Here is a 24926-nt window from a genome sequence, read left to right as displayed (position 1 = left end):
TTTAGGATACCCAAAACTAAGAGAATAATAAAAAATTAAGACTAGTGGTTTTCTTGGAGGAGGTCAAGTTTATTAGGAGAGCTTTCACTGTTTTACTAAGGATATTCTTTTTGTTTCATTTTTTAAACTGAGGTATAGTTGATTTACAGTATTATGTAATTTCAGGTATATATCATAGTCATAATTTTAAAAGGTCATACTCCATATATAGTTATTATAAAATATTGACTATATTCTCTTTGTTGTACAATATATCCTTGTAGCTTATTTATTTTATACATAGTAGTTTGTATCTTTTACCATACCCCTATCTTGTCCCTCTCTCCTTCCTGCTTCCCACTGGTAACCACTAGTTTGTTCTCTTTATCTGTGAGTCTGTTTCTTTTTCTTTGTATTCACTAGTTTGTTTTATTTTTTAGATTCCACATATAAGTAATATCCCACAGTATTTGTCTCTCTCTGTTTGACTTAACTTCACTAAGCATAATACCTTCCAAGTCCATCCATGTTATTGCAAATGGCAAAATTTCCTTCTTTTTTATGGCTGAGTAGTATTCCGTGTGTGTGTGTGTGTGTGTGTGTGTGTGTGTGTATACCATATATATATAATCTCACATCTTCTTTATCCATTCACCTGTTGATGGGCACTTAGGTTGCATTCATATCTAGACTATTGTAAATAGTGCTGCTATGAACATCGGAGTGCATGTATCTTTTTGAACTAATGTTTTTGTTCTCTTCGGCTGTATACCCAGGAGTAGAATTGCCGGATCATACAGTAATTCTGTTTTTAGTTTTTTGAGGAACCTCCATACCATTTTCCACAGTGGCTGCACTAAGGACATTCTTAAATGAAATTAGATGTATAGATGGATCTATCTGTCTATCTATCTATCTGTCTGTCTATTTCTCTGTATTTCTGTGAGTGTGTGGAGCATACTGGGAAGGGTATCCTGAGAGTGTCAATCATTTTGGTTATTTCTATTGTATTTCTTAAATAGTTACTAAAAGATTCAGGGATGCCAGTTTTAGTCATTCTTCATGACTCAAATATTGCATATTTTCTTTTGTAGATATTAAAAATTTTATAATTATGTATTAAAAACTAAGGTGTTAGAAGAAATAATACTGTATGGTAGTCATTTTTTCTTGGTGGTGACATTACAGGGTACTCTCACTTTTTATATTATGCATTTCTAAATCTTATAGGTCTTTTATAATTGACATGAAATTTTAATATCTAGAAAAGACATAGATGACTATTGAAAGTAAAAGCACAAATTCAAAGTTTTTTCTAATATTTTGCTAATGAGATGTTAACCTTGAGTTATATGCTAGTCTAGAAAGCTGTCATGTTGGACTTAATACTAAGGATATTTGTTTTTGAAAACCACCAAGCCCAGCATTTACTCTCACTTGAGACTTTCAGATAAGCATATTTCTCTTTCACCAGAATTTTAATAAGTCCAAATTTCGGTCAGTGTTTTCTGCACTGATATAAAGTATATCTAAATTTAAAACTAAAGCTGATGTTTGAGTGGTCAAAAGACCACTAATATATGTTACATTGTTACAGATACAGTACTTAAGTATCCACTTGTATGCAATACTATTAAACAATTCCAAAACCATTCATTATAAATAAAAGTTTATTTTATAAGTTTTTCAACAAATATCCTCTGCATGGTACTTCATCTTTTTATAATTTCTTTTAGCACCTGTAACTAAATGTAAATATGTTATTATGAGAAGTTGGGGCAAAAGATTATAAACATTTTTATTTTAAGGGAAGAAAATAGAAATGATGTGGTTACTAAAAGTGAGACTCTGTGATTATTTGAAAATCTTTAAAAAAATTCTAACTTTATACAGAATGTTAAATGTCTTAGAAACATATGAATGATATAATGTAATTGACCATGAAACACTGGCTTCCCATGGTATCAAGTTTATACATATTCTTGAGTTGACAATTTAGAAGCTTTCGGTGTCTCCATTTTTATGGTAGAATAATTATGCATGTGTTTATGTACATATATATGTGATTAGACAAATATAATTATAGAAAAGGTTTTTGTGACTTACTTTCCTTATATGATTTTATAATTTAAAAAATTGCATGACATTTATTCCCTTTAGAATTTTTTCTCCAAATAGGTGCTCTAAAAATGTCACTTTGAATTAAAGCATAGTGTTTGGAAAAGATAACTTATTTATGTTCTTGATGTAGATTTCAATAACATGCTGAGTTTTGCTCTGGTTGAATTTTTCCAGTATCTCAAAAGAAATTGCTGAAAATATTTAGATGTAAAGTTTTCAGATTTTGCATTATAGAAAACAATGTTAGAATTGCATAGAATAAAAGAAGGTAATCCCTTTAAAATTCCTACAAGAGGATTTGATATGTACCTTATATATATATATATATTTTCATTAAACAGTTCATATTTGCTTCACAAAGTCCAATTTTTTTTACAAATTTCTCAGCTTAAAAGGAACTGCATTTCTTTTCCTGTAATATGAACAACTGGCTAAATTTCTAGTTCTTAAAGGATTTGTGTGATGTCAGTGGGCTCTCCCTGCTTAATAAACTTACTAGGCCTCTCACCTTCTGAGATGGCCCGAACTCTGTCTGTGGGGGGTGTTTCTCCCTTGGCCGCTCTCACTTTCCAAGGTGACCCCATGCCCTGGGGCCACTCTTGCCTTTTGAGACGGTCTGCATTCTGTCTATGGAATGTGTATTTCTAAATAAATCCACGTCTTACCTAAAAAACAAAAAACAAAAAATTAAAACACAACTTACTGAAGTCCCTCAAAAGAGATAAATTATGACTAATAATATTTGTTTCCCATTTCCACCTTTTCTATATAAAATTTAATAATTGACTAAAGCAGTTGTTTATCAACTTTGTAAGTTTATTTTACTTATTTATTTTTTTGGCCTATGCTATGCAGCTTGCGGGTTTTTAGTTCCTCGACCAGGGATCGAACGCAGGCCCTGGCAGTGAAAGCACCAAGTCCTAACCACTGGACCACCCAGGGAATTCTCTCAACTTCATAAGTTTAAATTCAGACAGAGAACCCTAATGTCTTTATACAATTCCTTTCTCCACCTCTCATTTCCACGTCTTCTTGCCCAGCAAAGTTACCAAAAAACCATAAATTTAAGTATTTAACTGCTGGGTTTGAATTCATAGCTATAGGTTTTTTCTTTTCTAATGATTATCATCAGCGTTCATTCATTCAACCAGTATTTATTGAATACCAGCCACTCTGGGGCACTGTTATTGACACTAGAATACAGTAAGTTGTAAGTAAAATAATCCATGCCTTAGTGGAGCTTACTTTGTGTGGAAATAGCCACTTAGGTCAGTATATAATTACAAATTAAATTCTGTGAGTGGCATATTGGGGATGCTTTAAAATGGCAATTTGATTGAAGTTGGGAATTCATGAAGACCTCTTTAGCATTTGAGAACTGAAGGATAGTAATAGTTAGCCAGGCAAAGAAAAGGTAAATACTTTTTTATACTTAGTCTGGCTATGTAGTGAGGTAAGGATTTTGCCTAGTGGCAAGCTAAGGATTTTAATATGAGTAATAATGTGATCAGTTTGTTTTTTAGAAATTCACTTGGCTGATACATATAGAAGGATTTATAAGAAGATGGAAGTGGAAGCAAGATGTCCAGATAGGCGTTTGCAGAGATTCAGTCTAGAAAGGATATTGACTTGGAATTGAGTACTGTTGTTGGAAAGAATGTTATTAAAAAATAAAAGTCATGCTAATAGTTACAAAGACTTATGTGTTTGTGTCTCTGGCCGAGACTGCTAACCTTGTCTAGTAGAAAAAGAACTAATTAATACAGATAGATGGAATTAGGCTGTAGATATTGCCCATAAATTAAATACATGCAAATAGCTTTTATATGGATTAAGGAATTGATGGGAATTTTAATAAAATAATAGTAAGCTAAAGTACAGAACCTTTCATTAAGCAGATGGTGAAAAGCAACATAACAGTAAACTACAATTTGTTAAATATTGTATATCATCATAGTGATACTTTTATTGTAATTAATGCTTTCCATAAGAAGCGTGGAATTAACATGCCAATGTTTTATCTGTTTATTTATGAGGATGATCTGTCTTTTATTTATTTTTAAACTTTTAAAAATGTACAGAGGTATTGAATTTATTTATTTATTTATTTATTTTTGCGGTACGCGGGACTCTCACTGTTGTGGCCTCTCCCGTTGCGGAGCATAGGCTCCGGACACGCAGGCTCGGCAGCCATGGCTCACGGGCCCAGCCGCTCCGCGGCATATGGGATCTTCCCGGACCGGGGCACGAACCCGTGTCCCCTGCATCGGCAGGCGGACTCCCAACCACCACGCCACCAGGGAAGCCCTGAATTTTTTTTTTATACATCTTTATTGGAGTATAATTGCTTTACAATGGTGTGTTAGTTTCTGCTGTATAACAAAGTGAATCAGCTATACATATACATATATCCCCATTTCTCCTCCCTCTTGCGTTTCCCTCCCACCCTCCCTATCCCACCCCTCTAGGTGACCACAAAGCACCGAGCTGATCTCCCTGTGCCACATGGCTGCTTCCCACTAGCTATCTGTTTTACATTTGGTAGTGTGTATATGTCCATGCCACTCTCTCACTTTGTTCCAGCTTACCCTTCCCCCTCCCCGTATCCTCAAGTCCATTCTCTACATCTGCCTCTTTATTCCTGTCCTGCCTCTAGGTTCTTCAGAACCTATTTTTTAGATTCCATATATATGTGTTAGCATACAGTATTTGTCTTTCTCTTTCTGACTTACGTCATTCTGTATGACAGACACTAGATCTATCCACCTCATTACAAATAGCTCAATTTCGTTTCTTTTTATGGCTGAGTAATATTCCATTGTATATATGTGCCACATCTTCTTTATCCATTCATCCAATGATGGACACTTAGGTTGTTTCCATCTCCGGGCTATTGTAAATAGAGCTGCAATGAACATTTTGGTACATGACTCTTTTTGAATTATGGTTTTCTCAGGGTATATGCCCAGTAGTGGGATTGCTGGGTCATATGGTAGTTCTACTTTTAGTTTTTTAAGGAACCTCTATAATGTTCTCCATAGTGGCTGTATCACTTTACACCAAAGTGCAAGAGGGTTCCCTTTTCTCCACACCCTCATCAGCGTTTATTGTTTGTAGATTTTTTGATGATGGCCATTCTGACTGGTGTGAGGTGATACCTCATTGTAGTTTGGATTTGCATTTCTCTAATGATTAGTGATGTTGAGCACCCTTCCATGTGTTTGTTGGCAATTTGTATATCTTCTTGGAGAAATGTCTATTTAGGTCTTCTGCCCTTTTTTGGATTGGGTTTTTTGTTTTTTTGATATGAGCTGCATGAGCTGCTTGTATATTTTGGAGATTAATCCTTTGTCAGTTGCTTCATTTGCAAATATTTTCTCCCATTCTGAGGTTGTCTTTTCGTCTTGTTTATGGTTTCCTTTGCTGTGCAAACTTTTAAGTTTCATTAGGTCCCATTTGTTTACTTTTGTTTTTATTTCTGTGTCTCTAGGAGGTGGGTCTAAAAGGATCTTGCTGTTATTTTTGTCATAGAGCATTCTGCCTATGTCTTCCTCTAAGAGTTTTATAGTGTCTGGCCTTACATTTAGGTCTTTAATCCATTTTGAGTTTATTTTTCTGTATGGTGTTATGGAATGTTCTAATTTCATTCTTTTACATGTAGCTGTCTAGTTTTCCCAGCACCACTTATTGAAGAGGCTGTCTCTTCTCCATTGTATATTCTTGCCTCCTTTGTCAAAGATAAGGTGACCATATGTGCATGGGTTTACACCTGGGCTTTCTATCCTGTTCCATTGATCTATATTTCTGTTTTTGTGCCACATACTGTCTTGATTACTGTAGCTTTGTAGTATACTCTGAAGTCAGGGATCCTGATTCCTCCAGCTCCATTTTTCTTTCTCAAGATTGCTTTGGCACTTTGGGGTCTTTTGTGTTTCCGTACAAATTGTGAAATTTTTTGTTCTAGTTCTGTGAAAAATGCTATTGGTAGTTTGATAGGGATTGCACTGAATCTGTAGATTGCTTTGGGTAGTAGAGTCATTTTCACAATGCTGATTCTTCTAATCTAAGAACATGGTATATCTCTTCATCTGTTTGTATCATCTTTAATTTCTTTCATCAGCGTCTTATAGTTTTCTGCATACAGGTCTTTTGTCTCCTTAGGTAGGTTTATTCCTAGGTATTTTATTCTTTTCGTTGCAATGGTAAATGGGAGTGTTTCCTAAATTTCTCTTTCAGCTTTTTCATCATTAGTGTACAGGAATGCCAGAGATTTCTGTGCATTAATTTTGTATCCTGCTACTTTACCAAATTCATTGATTAGCTCTAGTAGTTTTCTGGTAGCATCTTTAGGATTCTCTGTATATAGTATCATGTCATGTGCAAACAGTGACAGCTTTACTTGTTTTCCTATTTGGATTCCATTATTTCTTTTTCGTCTCTGACTGCTGTGGCTAACACTTCCAAAACTATGTTGAATAATAGTGGTGAGAGTGGGCAACCTTGTCTTGTTCCTGATCTTAGTGAAAATGGTTTCAGTTTTTCAACATTGAGGACGATTTTGACTGGGGGTTTGCCATATATGGCCTTTATTATATTGAAGTAAGTTCCCTCTGTGCCTACTTTTGGGAGGGTTTTTATCATAAATGGGTGTTGAGTTTTCTCAAAAGCTTTTTCTGCATTTATTGAGATTCTCATATGGTTTTTACCCTTCAGATGGTTAATTGGGTGTATCACATTGATAGATTTGCGTATATTGAAGAATCCTTGTATTCCTGTGATAAACCCCACTTTATCATGGTGTATGATCCTTTTAATGTGCTGTTGGATTCTGTTTGCTTGTATTTTGTTGAGGATTTTTGATTCTATGTTTATCAGTGATATTGGCCTGTAGTTTTCTTTCTTTGTGGCATCTTTGGTTTTGGTATCAGGGTGATGGTGGCCTCATAGAATGAGTTTGGGAGTGTTCCTCCCTCTGCTATACTTTGGAAGAGTTTGAGAAGGATGGGTGTTAGCTCTTCTCTAAATGTTGGATAGAATTCTCCTGTGAAGCCATCTGGTCCTGGGCTTTTGTTTGTTGGAAGACTTTTAATCACAGTTTCAATTTCTCTGCTTGTGATTGGTCTGTTTCTATTTTCTGTTTTTTCTTGGTTCAGTCTCAGAAGCTTGTGCTTTTCTAAGCCTTTGTCCATTTCTTCCAGGTTGTCCATTTTATTGGCATATAGTTGCTTCTAATAATCTCTCATGATCCTTTCTATTTCTGCAGTGTCACTTGTTACTTCTCCTTTTTCATTTCTAATTCTATTGGTTTGAGTCTTCTCCCTTTTTTTCTTGATGAGTCTGGCTAATGGTTTATCAATTTTGTTTATCTTCTCAAAGAACCAGCTTTTAGTTTTATTGATCTTTGCTTCAATAAGCAGTCATTTCCTTCATTTCTTTTTCATTTATTTCTGATCTGATCTTTATGATTTCTCCCCTTCTGCTAACTTTGGGGTTTTTTTGTTCTTCATTCTCTAATTGCTTTAGATATAACGGTTGTTTATTTGACATGTTTCTTGTTTCTTGAGGTAGGATTGTATTTCTATAAACTTCCCTCTTAGATCTGCTTTTGCTGCATCCCATAGGTTTTGGGTCATCGTGTTTTCCTTGTCATTTGTTTCTAGGTACTTTTTGATTTCCTCTTTGATTTCTTCAGTGTTCTCTTGGCTATTTAGACATGTATTGTTTAGCCTTCATGTGTTTGTATTGTTTAATACATTTTTTCCTGTAATTGATATCTAGTCTCATAGTGTTGTGGTTGGAAAAGAAACTTGATACAGTTTCAATTTTCTTAAGTTTACCAAGGCTTGATTTGTGACCCAAGATGTGATCTGTCCTGGAGAATGTTCCATGAGCACTTGAGAAGAAAGTGTAGTCTGTTGTTTTTGGATGGCATGTCCTATAAATATCAATTAAGTCCATCTTGTTTAATGTATCATTTAAAGCTTGTGTTTCCTTATTTATTTTCATTTTCGATGATCTGTCCATTGGATGAAAGTGGGGTGTTAAAGTCCCCTACTATGATTGTGTTATTGTTGATTTCCCCTTTTATGGCTGTTAGCATTTACCTTATGTGTTGAGGTGCTCCTATGTTGGGTGCATAAATATTTACACTTGTTATATCTTCTTCTTAGATTGATCCCTTGATCATTATATAGTGTCCTTCTTTGTCTCTTGTAATAGTCTTTATTTTAAAGTCTATTTTGTTTGATATGAGAATTGCTCCTCCAGCTTTCTTCTGATTTCCATTTGCATGGAATATCTTTATCCATCCCCTCACTTTCAGTCTGTATGTGTCCCTAGATCTGAAGTGGGTCTCTTGTAGACAGCATATATACGGGTCTTGTTTTTATATCCATTCAGCCAGTCTGTGTCTTTTGGTTGTAGTGTTAATCCATTTACATTTAAGGTAGTTATCAATATATATGTTCCTGTTACCATTTTCTTAATTGTTTTGGGTTTGTTGTTGTAGGTCTTTTCCTTCTCTTGTGTTTCCTGCCTAGAGAAGTTCCGTTAGCATTGGTTGTAGAGCTGGTTTGGTGGTGCTGAATTCTCTTAGCTTTTGCTTGTCTGTAAAGGTTTTAATTTCTTCGTCGAATCTGAATGAGATCCTTGCTGGGTAGAGTAATCTTGGTTGTAGGTTTTCCCTTTCATAACTGTAAATATGTCCTGCCACTCCCTTCTGGCTTGCAGAATTTCTGCTGAAAGTTCAGCTGTTAACTTTATGGGGATTCCCTTGTACGTTATTTGTTGTTTTCCCCATGCTGCTTTTAATATTTTTTCTTTGCATTTAATTTTTGATAGTTTGATTAATATGTGTCTTGGCATGTTCCTCCTTGGATTTATCCTGTATGGGACTCTCTGTGCTTCTTGGTCTTGATTGACTATTTCTCTTCCCATATTAGGGAAGTTTTCAACTATAATCTCTTCATATATTTTATCAGTCCCTTTTTCTTTCTCTTTTTCTTCTGGGACCTTTATAGTTCGAATGTTGGTGCCTTTAATGTTGTCCCAGAGGTCTCTGAGACTGTCCTCAATTCTTTTCATTCTTTTTTCTTTATTCTGCTCTGCAGTATTTATTTACAGTATTTTATCTTCCAGGTCACTTATCCATTCTTCTGCCTCAGTTATTCTGCTACTGATTCCTTCTAGAGAATTTTAAATTTCATTTATTGTGCTGTTCATCATTGGTTTTTTTCCCTTTAGTTCTTCTAGATCGTTTTTAAGCATTTCTCCATTGTATTTTGAAGATTTTGGATCATTTTTACTGTCATTACTCTGAATTATTTTTCAGATCGACTGCCTATTTCCTCTTCATTTGTTTGGTCTGGTGCATTTTTACCTTGATCTTTCATCTGCTGTGTGTTTCCCTGTCTTCTCACTTTGCTTAACTTACTGTGTTTGGGTCTCCTTTACACAGACTGCAAGTTCGTAGTTCCCGTTGTTTTTGGTGTCTGCCTCCAATGGGTAAGGTTGGTTCAGTGGTTTGTTTAGGCTTCCTGGTAGAGAGGAGTGGTGCCTGTGTTCTGGCGGATGAGGCTGGATCTTCTCTTTCTGATGGGCAGGTCCACATCTGGTGGTGTGTTTTGGGGTGTCTGTCACCTCATAATGATTTTAGGCAGCCTCTCTGCTAATCGGTGGGATTGTGTTCCTCTCTTGCTAGTTGTTTGCATAGGGTGTCCAGCACTGTAGCTTGCTGGTTGTTGAGTGGAGCTGATCTTAGCATTGAGATGGAGATCTCTGGGAGAGCTTTCGCCGTTTGATGTTACATCGGCCCCAGAGGTCTCTGGTTGACCAATGTCCCGAACTCAGCTCTCCCACCTCAGAGGCTCAGGCCTGACACCCGTCCAGAGCACCAAGACCCTGTCAGCCACTCGCCTGCTAGTGTTGGAGGGTCTCTTGTGTAGGCAGGCAGTGGCTGTGGCTCACCGTGGAGACTAGGACACTGGCAGCAGAAGTTCTGCAAAGTACTCCTTGACATGAGCCCTCCCAGTGTCCACCATTAGCCCTACCGAAGAGCCCATGCCAGTGTTTTGATTAACCATCTAAAAGAATTTTCATTTAAATCATTTGAAAAGTGAATGATAAGCTTTGGGGAAATTAAGTTTTAATTTGAAATCAGAATCTTTTCCTACTGAATAGAAAAGAAATTCCTGTAATTTTTAAAGAATTCTTTACCTTGTATTCTTTTCCCGTATTATTTTTACTCTTCATTGCAATTATCAGTCTTTCATCCCTTTTTTTGGGTGGTAATTTTTCAGCCTTATTTGTGTCAATAAAAACTAATTCACTTGTCAAATTCAGTATCTGACATTTATGCACATATTCTTCGTGCTACAAAGTTGACAGAATTATGTTATATTTCTGAGGGGAATATATTATATCATTAATGGCTATTATGCAGGGTACTTTATGTTGTCCAAATTGTGTTTGAATGGATTTATTTAAGAAACGCCAGTTCACTTTTTGGATTTCACTAGCTCTATTAAATAGTCTAAGAAAATAATTAACAGACATGGAGGCATCATGCACTCTGATTTCAAACTGTACTACAAAGCTGTAGTAATCAAAATTATATCGTGCTGGCACAAAAACAGACACATAGATCAAAGGAACAGAATAGACAAACCAGAAATAAACCCACACTTATAATATGTCAATTAATCTATGACAAAGGGAGCAAAAATATACAATGGGGGTAAAGACAAACTCTTCAGTAAGTGATGTTGGCAAAACTGGACAGCTATGTGCAAAAGAACGAAACTTAAGCCACTGTCTTACACCATCTATAAAAAATAAAGTCAAGTGGATTAAAGTCTGAATGTAGGACCTGAAAGCATAAAACTCCTAAAAGAAAGCATAGGCAGTATGCTCTTTGACATAGGTCTCAACAATATTTTTTTGGATCTGTCTCCTTAAGCAAGAGCAACAAAAGCAAAAGTAAACAAGTGGGACTACATCAAACTGAAAACCTTTTGCATAGTGAAGGTAACTATCAACTGAATGAAAAAGCCCCTTACTGAATGGGAGAAGACATTTTCAAATGACAAGTTCAATAAGGGGTTAATACACAAAATAGGTTAAAAAAAACTCATACAACTCAATATCAAAAAACCCAAACAATTTAATTTAAAAATGGGCAGAAGACATAAATAGATATTTTTTCAAAGAAGACGTACAAATAGCTAACAGGCACATGAAAAGATGCTCAACTCCTCTAGTCATCAGGGAAATGCAATCCAAACCAAAATGAAATCATTACCTCACACCTTTCAGAGTGGCTGTTACCAAGAAGACAAGTAATAAAAAGCGTTGGCAAGCATGTGGAGAAAAGGGAACCCTGGTACAATGTTGATAGGAATGTACATTGGTACGGATGCTATGGAAAACAAAAAATTAAAAAATGGAACTGCCGTATGGCTCAGCAGTTTCACTTGTGGGTATTTAACTGAAAATAACAAAAGCACTAATTAAAGAAGATATATGCATACCAGTGTTCATTGTAACATTATTTACAATAGCCAAGATATGGAAGCAACCTAATTGTCTGTGAAAAGATGAATGGATAAAGAATATGTGGTATATATACACAATGGAATATTACTTAACCATAAAAAGAACAAAATCTTGCCATTTGTGACAAAATGGATGGACCTAGAGGGTATTATGCTAAGTGAAATAAGACAGAGAAAGACCAATACTGTGTGATATCACTTTTTTATTTTTATTTTCGGCCACTCTGTGTGGCTAGCGGGATCTTAGTTCCCCAAGCAGGGATTGAACCTGGGCCATGGCAGTGAAAGTGCTGAGTCCTAACCACTGGACCACCAGGGAATTCCCCTATGTGAATCTAAAAAACAAAACAAACATAATAAAATAGAAACAGACTCATAGATACAGAGAACTTACTGGTGATTGCCAGAGGGGAGGTGGGTAAAGGGATGGGCAAAATAAGTGAAGAAGATTAAGAGGTACAAACTTCCAGCTATGAAATAACAAAGTTATGGAGATATAATGTACAACATAGGGAATATTGTCAATAATATTGTAATAACTTTGTATGGTGACAGATGTTAACTATCCTTATCCTGGTGATCATTTTGGTGTAAAATGATCAAAGGTAATAAAAGGTATAAAAATATCAAATCACTATGTTGTACACCTGAAACTATTTAACATTGTAAGTTAATTATACTTCAGTTAAAAAAATTGTGATATTCTGCAACTCATAATTTCTTATCATTTAAGTATTCTGTACTCTGTATTCTTCAAAGGAACATAGCACCCTATTGTTAACCAATTCTTTTTTATGTCCGTCTGCCAGTTTTACTGTCATAAAATCAATTAAACATTACAGATAAGTTACACATGTGCAGAGGTAGAAGAAGATGAGAAAATATATTGAAAATATTAGGCAGATAAAAGAGTCATGCAAGGTCATTCAAGAAATGAAAAAATTTCATTTTAAAAGTATTTTCAAAAATCATTATAAATTCTTGGTCTGTCTCTTCTGTTACATAGTGTTGTTTGGGAATGTTTTAAAGAAATATCAAAGATTTAGATACAAGATTCAGTACTTTGGGAATTATTGCACATTTTAATGATGCTTAGATCATGTACTTAAAGGGCAAAAGAGTAAAATATGAATATTTTCCTTGTATATAAATTATATCTTTAATGAAAATATTTCTGCCTTTTTCAGGATTCTTACCGTTAGGAATATTTTATTTATCTGGCAATGTAACTTGTTCTCTGTTATTCAGTGAAACTCCTTTCTGGTTCTTTCTCCTGCTTCTAAGACTGCTTTTGCTCTACCTGTTCAATAGCTTTTCTTCTTCCATCCTGTAAAATTTGACATTCTTCTAGCTCTAAGTTTTATCTTATCCCACACTCTTGGTCAGGCTACTCATCTGGCTTTATTGCGATAAAGCTGAGTTGCTTCACACTTATTCATTAGATTGTGAAGAAAGCATTGTAAATCATCACTAGCACTATCCTGGTTAACATCAGTAGCATCAGTACCACCCTCATCAACATCTTTGCCTGTATTGCCTGCTTACTGTATGGCAGGCATTGCTGAGCACTTCACATATATTAGCATCTTAAAGCACAATCATTCTTTTTTTTTTGCGGTACGAGGGCCTCTCACTGTTGTGGCCTCTCCCGTTGCGTAGCACAGGCTCTGGACGCGCAGGCTCAGCGGCCATGACTCACGAGCCCAGCCGCTCCGCGGCATGTGGGATCCTCCCTGACCGGGGCACGAACCCGCGCCCCCTGCATCGGCAGGCGGACACTCAACCACTGCGCCCCCAGGGAAGCCCGAGCACAATCATTCTTTAAGGTTGTTAATGTTTTAGGCTCTGAGAGTTTAAATCTTGTTTGAGGTCATACTACTATTATGTAGGGTTAATAATTTCCTTTCTTATGCTTTTAGTTACTGTGCTTTTCTGTCTCCCAATTCATGCACATTATTTTAATTCAAGGTTATAGAAAAGTGTTGTTAATAAAGTAAAAGAGTGTACAATTTAACTCAGTAAATTTTAAAATAAAAATTTTATGTGACAAATTGAACTTATGAAGTAATTGTTTAATGTGTGCTTTATTTCACACCTAGGCTAATTTATGATTTATTTTCCAATAGCTGTTTATAAAGCCATGACAGCTTTTGAAATGAGTAGAAATGATAATTGTTAAATGAAATTTATCTTTGGTGAGAAAATGTTTCACTAGCAAGACATTATAAAATTGGTTATTACTTAGGTGAGACTAGTAAATCAATTTCTAATATCCTAAGTCAGTTTCTGTTCTAAGTTTCCTAATAAAGGATATAAATTGATGTAAGCCCAGTATGAATAAATGCATACATGTAGACATGCTTAGTTTGGACAATTTCAATTTCAGGAGATATCACAAAAGTTAGTTTCTATAGCATTATTCAACAGAGACTCGTCTCCATTAAGTATTGCTGAGAAAAATAGCAGCAGAAAGTAATGCCAAGACGTGTAATCTATAGTCACATTCTTCTTTCTGGCTTGTTTAATGGTGTAATGTTTTGTTAATTTACTGAAATCACTCTGAAGTTATTGTAGGCATAATGTTTTTTTTGTTTTTTAAACTTTTTTGGCTGCGTTGGGTCTTCGTTGCTGCGTGCGGTCTTTCTCTAGTTGCAGCGAGTGGGGGCTACTCTGTTGCGGTGCGCGGGCTTCTCATTGCGGTGGCTTCTCTTGTTGTGCAGCACGGGCTCTAGGTGCGTGGGCTTCAGTAGTTGTGGCACGTGGGCTCAGTAGTTGTGGTTCGCGGCTCCAGAGCACAGGCTCAGTAGTTGTGGCACATGGATTTAGTTGCTCCACGGCATGTGGGATCTTCCCGGACCAGGGCTCGAACCCGTGTCCTCTGCATTGGCAGGCAGATTCTTAACCACTGCGCCCCCAGGGGTGGTAGCCAATAATCTTAAGGAATTTTTGTTTTCATGTCTCTACTCCTTTTTTTTTAAAGAGGAAGCTTAAAAACTCAGATAAAACTTTTTTTATTTAAGAGAAATTATTATATTTCAATATTATTTTAAACTTTAATTCTGTCATTCTAAACTTTTTAAAAGAATAATTATGCCTGGGAACGTGGAGATTACTATTTGACTTATAAAGATAACTTCCAATTCTGTGATCTCATGAATCTATGTGTTTTTACTTTCCTTCTCTAGATATTTCCATACCCATAGTTCTCAGTGACTTCAGATATGCACTACTTGGAGTTATGTGGTAGATTAAATATTTTTATTAGTAGGAAAAAACACTAGTCAAGATATTTGATTAAATATGTCACTCAACAGCATTTTAATTTTGTATCATTATTTAGATTTGCTTAAATTTGAAATTTGTAAGTGCATAATTTTTAGGCTTCTGAATTGTATGTTTGCATTTTTAACATCAAAGTTTTTATGTGGTGGAAAAGCAATGTGTAACTTTAATTATCATTTTAATGTGTAAGAAAGTACTAAATTTTAAACCCAATGTGTTCATTCTACAAGTTCTTTGGTAATTTTGGAATTGTGCTTTACCATAGAAACTGTTATGAAATGAAGTTTCTCAGGTCAACTCAGAAAAAAAAATTTAAACAATAATGTGTTTTGGAAGTAGCAGAATATTATCATTTTATCTATAACTAATGCCCCCTTTAACCTTATTTTTATCAGATTTTCTGAGTTTCAACATTAATCCTGGAATCTTAACTTTCTATAAAAACTTTACAGACTTCATAGTGTGGGAAGATGGGAGCAAGACATAGATATTGATATGTGTGAGAAACTTTCATTCTTGAGAAGACTCCTCCCCCTTTATCATTTTTTTTTTACACTGTGTTCATAAGACCCCTAAAATTATTCAGGAGTCCCTCAGCCTTGCTTTCCAGCAGAATAGCTTTGTTTTATTTGTTTAATATGTTGGGATTTGCTTAAGACTTCATTTAATTATTAGCCTAGTTATGAAGAGCTCAAGCTCTCAAAGAAGACTATAAATTCATTTATCTGCTTTACCATGGTTGATTTTGGAACGTTGGGTAAGTTACTTCACCTCTCTGTACTTTGGTTTCCTCATCTGTAAAATGGAGATAATAGTACTTCATAGGTTCTTTGCGAGAATTAAATGAGACAATATATGTACATTTTCTAGAATAGTACTTACTGTCCAAGTGCATGAGACTTTGCATATAAGTGGTTAAGTCTCTGTTCAAACTGGCAACTGTCTGATGCCAAAGCTGGACTCTTATCACTATTAGATCATAGTGTTGAACTAAACTGAGGAAATTAAAGGAATGAAGTGGATTGAGGGATTGGGGCTAGAAGAAAAGATTTAGTACCTCTCCTTCAAAGGGCAGCTCATAAACTCAGATACTGATTCTTGTTTGTGAAAGATCATAGAAAAAAGGGTGCTTCAGAAAGGAGGGTTTTTATTTGTGTCTTCCACTGGTAAGGAATTCAGAATGTTAGTAAAAAGAATTTTTTTAGCTTGTTCTAGACTAGGGTTGTTTCAGAAAGCCTGCAAAATAGATTGATTTTCCTAGAAACCTTTAAGGAAGCTGATCAACTGATTAGAATGTCTTGTGACTCTTAATAATTAAGTGAGGAGCACAATAGTTTTATGTAATAATGCAACTTGTCTTAAAAGAGCCTGAGAACAGATAACACGTAATCACCATCAAATTATAAAAATACAGCTTTGTTGGGGGTGTGTGTGTGTGGAGATGATTAAAATTTTAATTTTGAGGTCTTTTTTAGTTTATTTTTCTTGACAAAAGAATTAACTATATTATAGTAAATTATTTTAAAGACATATGTTATGCAAACATAAGCCATGGCATGTTAATCCTTTGGATATTTTTTTGAGTCCTAAAGGTCATTACTAAACCACCGAACATGCTATGACTTCCACACTATTAATGACACAAATCACAAAAATAGCTAAAGGTCTATCTAGGAAGGAGACATTTGGAAAAACCCTTTTAAAAAGCATCTGAACAGTGATCATAGCTGTCAAACTGTTATCTGGTATACTTATATATTAAATATATATTTAATGGAAGAAAATAAAGGAAGGCATTAACAACAAAAGAATTTTAAGGAATTCAAATTTTAGCCAATCCAGAGAATCAGTGGAAAAGTTCTGAAGCTCAGTCTAGAAGTCAAATTTGGATGAGTTGCCTCTTTCTAAAATGGGAGTTATATTATATATTATAGGCTTACAACCTATACCAGTAGAATTCTGAACCAACCAATGATACTCCTGTTCCTAAAGAAGTCACATTAAGAGCCCTCAGACAACTTCTACCCATGGAGAACCAGCTTCCAAGAAGATCAAAATTATTGAAGCATTCTTTGCATCAGCATGGCTTCCAAAAATTGGAAATGAAGATTGTATATAATAATTATACATAATATATTAACAATAATGATATATAATTAATGTAGCATTAAAATTACATATACATTATATGATCTCGGGATTGATCACTAAAAAATAGGTTTTAATACCATCAGGTCCAGCTATCTGATTTTTATCAAGTGAGCAGAAACTGAGAAACTAAATGACTGAAATTAAGTGATTAATTATTGTCAACTTTGATATAATAATATTGGTCTTTCAGTAGTTCCTCTTTCTACATACCATACTTTCATCATATGTTAATTTTTTTCATTTCTTATAATAGTTAATTTTGCCTTGGATTTTCTTGAACACTTATTCATGAAGATGAGGCAGTTTCTGAAAAATTATTATGATGCTTGTGACTTCTCAAGAAGATGGATCAACAGGGTTTCTTTTTAGTCTTGCTCATTTACTCACTGAATTAAGTGTGTGATGAAGGTGATATAGCACGTAAGCGTAAAAGGAGGTGCTGTGAGATCACATTAGCATGCTGTAATAACATGTATCCTAATAATATGACAGATCTTAGTTATATATACTCTTTTAATATATCCAGTTACTAGGTAACTCCCAGAGAGATGATTTGTGAAGGATATTCTGAAGTCTTTTAACAAATGATATATTTCAAATTCTGTTTTCATACAGCCGTGTGAGCCACAGTAAGAAATAAAACACCCTCCCAAAATAACAAATTTCTTTTAAAAATCAAATTAATTCCAATAAACAAAATCCACTGTGAATTTTGCATGTTTTCCAAAGGTTTTGTTTTAATCAGATGCTTGTTATAAATTCCTCCAGTGATGACTTGGAATTAAGTATTGAAAGCAGTAGTTGTCTGTACTCTGTTTTACTAGTTGGCCTGATGAAATATCAAAGCTTTTAGTAATTACAATTAATCAACATCATGAATTATTCTTACAGTTATTTAAACATAGGCTTTCTTTTATCATTATACATGTTTCTCAACCGTTTTCTTCCATCTCTTTCTCTCCCTGCATCTATTTTTCATCTTGTCCATTGGTAGAAATGCAGAGTAATTTAAATATGATATCTAAAATATAATTAGTCAACTATGCTTTAAAGAATATATTCCAAAATCATATATAGGGCAATACATTCTATAGTGAATCTTTTATGATGCCCACTTTGTTTCCCTCTCTCTCTCCCTCCCCCTTCTCCCCTCATCTCTTTTTGAGGAAGGAAAGGAAACAAGTTGTAGAGGATAATTTTTTGAACAAAAAGCAATCAGTGGAAAAACCATATTTCCCATCACATATCCTTAAATGTGATTTTGGTCAGAGTGTGGGCTTTATGAGTGTAAGATTACTTGAGTTTCATTTAATTAAAGTAGGAATCAAAGGACCAAAATGCTGACATTCAGTTTTCTATTGCCTTTCTCATGTCTGACTCTATCTCAGCTAAAATATTATCTCGATGGAGAAAAGTATCTGTAGTATGCTACTTTTATCTAAAGAGAGGGTATATATATATGTGTGTGTGTGTGTGTGTGTGTGTGTGTGTGTTGGTATGTGTGTGTATCTCTGTGTGTTTATATAGATTTACACCCACACAGACATATGCTTATCAGTTTAAGAAATAATGGAGGAATAAACCAGAAAATAAAATATCCCAATCGTCAGTTCTCCAAAGTGATTAAACCATTTTCACTTCCACTTCAATGTATGAGAGTTTCATTTACTCTATCCTCATTTGGTGCTGGTAGTCTTTTCGATGTTAACTGTTCTAATGAGTGAAATGTTATCTCCTTATGATTTTATTTTATTTTATTTTTATTTATTTATTTTTGATTGTGTTGGGTCTTTGTTGCTGCACACGGACTTTCTCTAGTTGCGGTGAGCGGGGGCTACTCTTCATTGCGGTGTGAGGGCTTCTCATTGCGGTGGCTTCTCTTGTTGCAGAGCATGGGCTCTAGGTGCACGGGCTTCAGTAGCTGTGGCTCACGGACTCTAGAGCGCAGGCTCAGTAGTTGTGGCACACGGGCTTAGTAGCTCCGTGGCATGTGGGATCTTCCCAGACCAGGGCTCGAACCCATGTCCCCTGCATTGGCAGGTGGATTTTCAACCACTGCGCCACCAGGGAAGCCCCTCATTGTGATTTTAATTTACATTAAATCATGTTGAGCCCTTTTACATGTACCTATTTGCTACTTGTATATCTTCTTTTGTGAAGTGTCTGTTCACTCTTTTTGCCCACTGGGAGGGGGTTATTAGTCTTTTTATTTTTGATTTGTAGGAATTTGTATATATTTTGAATACATTTTCTTTGTCGGATGTGTAACTATCCTCTTGCTTCTATTTAACAAAACAATAATAAAAGGATATTATGTATAGAAGATATTGATACATTTAATATCTATAAACTGGCAATTTTGGAAGGAAATTAGAGTAATTAGTATTTAAAATACAGACCTTAGGGGCTTCCCTGGTGGCACAGTGGTTGAGAGTCCGCCTGCCGATGGAGGGGACATGGGTTCATGCCCTGGTCCAGGAAGATCCCACATGCCGCGAAGCGGCTGGGCCTGTGAGCCATGGCCACTGAGCCTGCGCGTCCAGAGCCTGTGCTCCGCAACAGGAGAGGCCACAACAGTGAGAGGCCCCCGTACTGCAAAAATAAAATAAAATAAAAAACAGACCTTATAGTTTTAAACTTAAAAGAAAAATTACATTCTATTCTGTTTTTGATTTCAGGTGCAATTAAAAACCAGCATTTCTAGTCAATATGTAATTCGGGCGCAACCAACTAATAGGTGCCTTTCTACACTGGAGTGTGCAGCTGTTGCTCTTTCTATCTTGGAGAAAAATAATTACATACAAGAGGTATGTCTTTGGAAAGTTATATAGTTTTTGAAAGTAGGAGTTTGGTTAGATTTTTGTCTAGAAAATTTAAAAATGCATAACTTGTTAAATTTGTAACTTAAGTGACAAGTAGACTGTATCTGTGATAGAAATTTGTGCACTTTTATAACCTTCCTTTCCCCTCTGGTGTTTCTCTGTTAGTTTAACGTTCCAGATTGCATTATTTAAATATTCATTCTAAGCTGTGCAAACAGCATTTGTAATATGCTAAATCGTTTTTAAGTAGCATAACATTAAATATAGTTTTTTGGGGCTAGATATGTCTTTCAGTAGTCTGTATTTCTGTTTTAGTCTTTTGTGTTCTCTTGTACTAGACTTTTTTCTTTTTATTTAAAAGAACACTTTACAGCAAGATTTTTTCCATTGGTGCTTTTATTCAAGGAGATATACCAACTTCCTATTTATCTTATTAACCTTGCTTAGGGTATAAAAAGATACAATTTTTCTTGAGAAAAAAGCCTACAGAATGTGAAAAGGTTATAACCTGCAATCAACATTTTATTTAATTTCCATGAAAGCCTGATGATTTCATATATAATTCATAATCATTAGTAAATAATAATGTTTCAGTGAGCTCACCAACATCTCAACCTTTTAGAACATGTAAAAAACTTCCCATTTATGTCAAGAGAAAAAAATAGCAAACTAAATGGAGTTTTATAACTCCCTCCTCTAACACACACACACACACACACACACACACACACACACACACACACACACGCACGCACAAAGTATGCTCTTTCCTGCCTTCTTTCTGTCTTTCTCATTATACACCATGATTTCTATTATAAAAGTGTGCCTTAGCCATGAGGGAAATTCCAATAATGGATAAAAGCTTAGGTCAGAGTAACTGGATAAGTGGATTAGTTACCAAGAAAAAGAACAAAAGACCTCCAAAGCAAGGGGAGTTAAAGAATGCCAGAAGAAGCATTGAATTGCCCTTTTCCTCTCCCCTACCCTAAGCCATGGTATGTGTCAGAGTTGGAGACTTTTTTCTTTTGAAAGAAGTAGGCTTTCATGAGTAGGCTATTTTTGTGTGTATCTGTGTGAGTAGACTTAGTTTTGGGTCTAGGCAATTTCTCTTTCTCTCTTTTGAGGGAAAAAATGCGTGAGGGATCCTAAATCCTTCCTCCAAATAACCAGGGAGTGTTCTCAGACCTTTTTTTCTCCCCTCTGACTTTAGCACCTACTCCCATGTACCTTCCATCAATATAACACTTAATATACCCCTATACTTGTCTCTCTGTTTTGTTTATTAACCATCATCTGTGTATGTTCTTCAGCAGAAAACAACATTATTTTTAGGTGTCTTAAAGGAAAGATGGAAGCCAAGGCTGTTGTTTAAGCTTGCTTTCTGTACAGTCTCTGTATTTTCCTTTTTGTTGATGTAAAATCCTAGGATCAGCCAACATCAGACACAGGCCTCATTAAAAGTTTAAATCTTGAGGGAAAAATATAATGGTCTTTGGCTGTAAATTTAAAATTTCGTTCCTCTTCTTCTTTTGGTTTATAAAAAGAATCTTCTATGGATTTATATTTATTATTCCCACAATTGGTATTGGATCTTTACTGCATTCCTAAACAGAAGCTTTAATGTTGGTAATGGTGGTGTTTTAGTAGTAGTAGTTATAGTATAATAGGGCTAGGGTTTGGCATAGGGTTTGTACTACTACTACAAATGCTGCTACTGCTCCCCCCTTTCCAGCTTTATAAGATATATTATTCTGATATTAATTAATGTACTGTCACAGCAGGAAACCTGTCTTATGTTTTTAGTATAATATCTTACAACAGGCAGAGTTTAAGAGACAGAAGGGTATAAGGATCTATCATCTCTTCAGCTTTTGGAGCTTTTATTTTTTTCTGTGGATCAAGTTGAACATAAAATCCCAAAGCAAAAGTGGGGTCCTGGAGTTCTCATACTTTTTGCTTTGGTCACCAGGAGTGGTTATACTATAGTGACCAGGAGTAGAAGAAGGATGTTTGATAAGCAGACATGTGATTTGGGAGGTGCTGTTAAGATGGTCGCAGGAACATGAGCAGAAAAAAAGCATATGAAACATCCCAAGTTGCTTATTATTATATCTGGCAAACAATTAGCTTTCTTAGTGGGGGAACACCAAGTCCAGCTTGTTTAAATCTAGCTACAATAAAAAAATTAGTACATTCTTCTGAACATCTGCTCTGAAATAGGTGTTTTCTTTCCTTCCTGGGGAGGAAAGCTATAACATGCCTTTTCCCTCCAATAACCTTTTATTAGGGGCATCCTAATAAAACCTTAAGAGGATGGGGAGAGTAGTAATTTTTCAGCTGGCTTCATTCTGTAGAGGTAGGGCTCCTCAAAATAAAGAACTTGGCATAGAATGGCCTTCTTAGTCTGTTGATTCATTCTCTTCCTTTATTCTTGAGCAGTTTTCAGTCACTTGGAGATAGCATGATACGAGTTTTGAAGCAAGTTTGAGTTAAAACTTTATCACTTATCATCAGCAGTTTTTGCCAAAAGACAATTCATGTAATCTCTTTGTTTTTGTTTTCTTATCTGCAATATACAAAAAATAGTTACCTCATAATATTGTTATGAGAATCGAATGGGATAATATATGTTAATTGCCTGACACCGGGCTCTCAAGAAGAGTTCACCTTTTTGCCTTTCCTTGCCTCTGATTCTTGTCTATAGATTGACAGAAAAATTGAACTGAAAGTTGGTGATTTTCATTTTGCCATTATAATATGTACCAGGGTTACTCATACCTTGGAAGCCTTATGAACTTTTGTAACTAGAAGTGGCAAAGCTTTGTGCTGTAACCTAAATGTCTTAGCTCTACTCATCACCAGTAGTTGTTAATAACGGTCTTTTGAAACTGTCATGTTGCATCTATAGACAGAGGATTTACAGAACACTGATTTTCCCCCAAATAAACTTTTAGAAACTAATTTTGTAAGTAGAGGATTTTCTTTGTTCTTCTGAACCAGTAAACCTCTCATATAGTTTCACATTGCCCCAGATATAATGTTATGAATGTAGAGAGAAACATTATCATTTATTATCAATCAAGTTATATGCTAAGCACTTTAAATGTATCATATGAGTGCACCATAATAATAACCTTATAAGATGGACATAATATTCCTCACTTTGCAGATGAAGAAAATGAGGCAAAGAGAGGTTATTTAACTTATCTGGGAACACATAGCTAGTAAGTGATTGCATCAGTCACTTAAAACCCCAAAATCAGAATGGCATAACACACTGTCTGTACAGTGGGATTGCCAGGGGGACCGCTGCTAATTATAGTCACTTGGATCCAGGCTGATGGATGCACCATCTAGACACATCACTTTAAGGAAGGAATAAACAGAGGTGGGGAATCATACACCACTTTTAAAGCATCTGCCCAGAGGTGACACACAGTATTTGTGCTCACATTTCATTAACCAAGTCAAGTTATATGGCCATGCCTAACTTCAGAGGGGGCTAGAAAATGCAGTCTGATCATGTATCATGAAAGAGGACTAGTGTATTTGTGAACAACCCTAGTGACTACCACAGATCTATCTCCAAAATTCATTGTCTTAATTACTCAGAAAATTGATAGAATCTTATCTTCAGGAAGTAAAAGTTGGAGGCCCTTAATCAGAGGAGTATTAATACTCTTCTATCTATGAAGAATCTAATAAATGTCATAAAATAGCAATTGTCTCAGTCTGTATATGGTCCAAGGTATGTTTCCTAGGTATGATGTTTCAGGATTCAATCACTTCCTTATGTTGACTCTGTAAAGTAATTATAGTCATTTCTATATTTCTTCTCTTGTTTGAAGAATTGAAGATACGAAAAGAAATTATGAGAACATACCTAAGAGACTCTCTACAATAATGTCAGGCGGAGCTTTTCCAAGACGTTTGTCTTTTTCTTACTGGTGTGTCTCAGTTAGGAGTTACATTTAGTTGCATGTAACAGAGCCCTTACTGCAGTGGTTGAGCCATATATGAGTTTATTTTTCTCCTGTATTAAGAAATGCTGAAGTTAGTGTTCTGTGGCTGGGGATGCAGCTGAAGAGGACATCAGAGACCCAGATTTCTTCTGTCTTTCTGTCGATCACTGTATGTATTTGGCTTTAATCTTCATGTTTATTGTCCTGTAGTCACATAGTGGTCATCCCACATGTGGCAATCACGTTCCAGGCAAGAAGAAAAGGCAAAAGCCTATGCCTGCCAGGTCTGTCCCAACCCAAGGCCTTCCACTTACATCTTGTTGGATAAACTGTCATTAGTCAATGTAGTATTACTAGCTGGACACATTGCCACCTTGAATAAAATTTTAGATTTTTTTTAATAAGGAAGAAAAGAATGGATATGGAGAAGCAACTACCAGTGACTGCCACATATTTGTAAGAGTTCATTGTAAATTAAAGCTGTTAAGCCCTTTGCTGCCACTTTTGTTGTATATGTGGGGGAATACATTTTCACATAGACATTGTGAAATTTTTGTAGTTAAATCTATCTTTGTTCCTTTTATTTTCTTTTTAAACAATCTGCACCATCAAGTTTGTTATTTAAAAGTGTTATATCAGGGATCTCAGGCCCAGGGAAAGACTGACTCAAATATGTTTAAAACACTAGCTTAATGTTTTGGGTTTTTTTTCCTAATTTTTGAATTTGAATAACTTTAAGAAGGACATATGCTCAGTTGTTTGACAACCTCCACCATTCTCTGTTACCTTATAGGTCTACCTAGGTCACATGTTTATGTTATATGTCTGGCCCTATAGGTATTTGAGTTCAGACAGGTATGTATACAGTTACAGTTATTTCGAATGCACCCACACCTGGTTATCTAACTTGTATGTGGGCCATGGAGTAGTGTGAGAGAATTAGTAAACTTATCCATTGCTGCCATCATCCGTTTGTTAGCAAGTAGAGGGACGCTTGTGTTAGTCTGTGATTGAACTGAATTAACTAATTTGTACCTAAATGTCTCTTTTAGTCTGCT

At 35.4% G+C, this 24926-nt stretch overlaps 1 protein-coding gene across 2 annotated transcripts in view; it reads left to right on the top strand.

The window, feature by feature from the left end:
• The window catches only part of DTWD2 (DTW domain containing 2), a 102490-nt gene that overhangs the window by 64652 nt on the left and 12912 nt on the right, over window positions 1-24926 (top strand). Inside the window, exons 5-6 of one of the 2 annotated variants that reach the window (XR_004525853.2) lie at window positions 19763-19891; window positions 23950-24037. Coding sequence is in view for 1 of the 2 variants with exons in the window: in XM_019940873.3 (XP_019796432.1) it covers window positions 19763-19891 (129 nt within the window). In the remaining variant the exon portion in view is untranslated. The remainder of the gene's footprint in view (window positions 1-19762; window positions 19892-23949; window positions 24038-24926) is intronic. The other variant, XM_019940873.3, reaches the window with a different exon arrangement.

This window comes from Tursiops truncatus, chromosome 3 (assembly GCF_011762595.2).
Source record: "Tursiops truncatus isolate mTurTru1 chromosome 3, mTurTru1.mat.Y, whole genome shotgun sequence".
Classification (NCBI taxonomy): Eukaryota; Metazoa; Chordata; class Mammalia; order Artiodactyla; family Delphinidae; genus Tursiops; species Tursiops truncatus.
The sequence above is the reverse complement of the archived record's forward strand: the minus strand, read 5'-3'. Positions and strand labels throughout refer to the sequence as shown.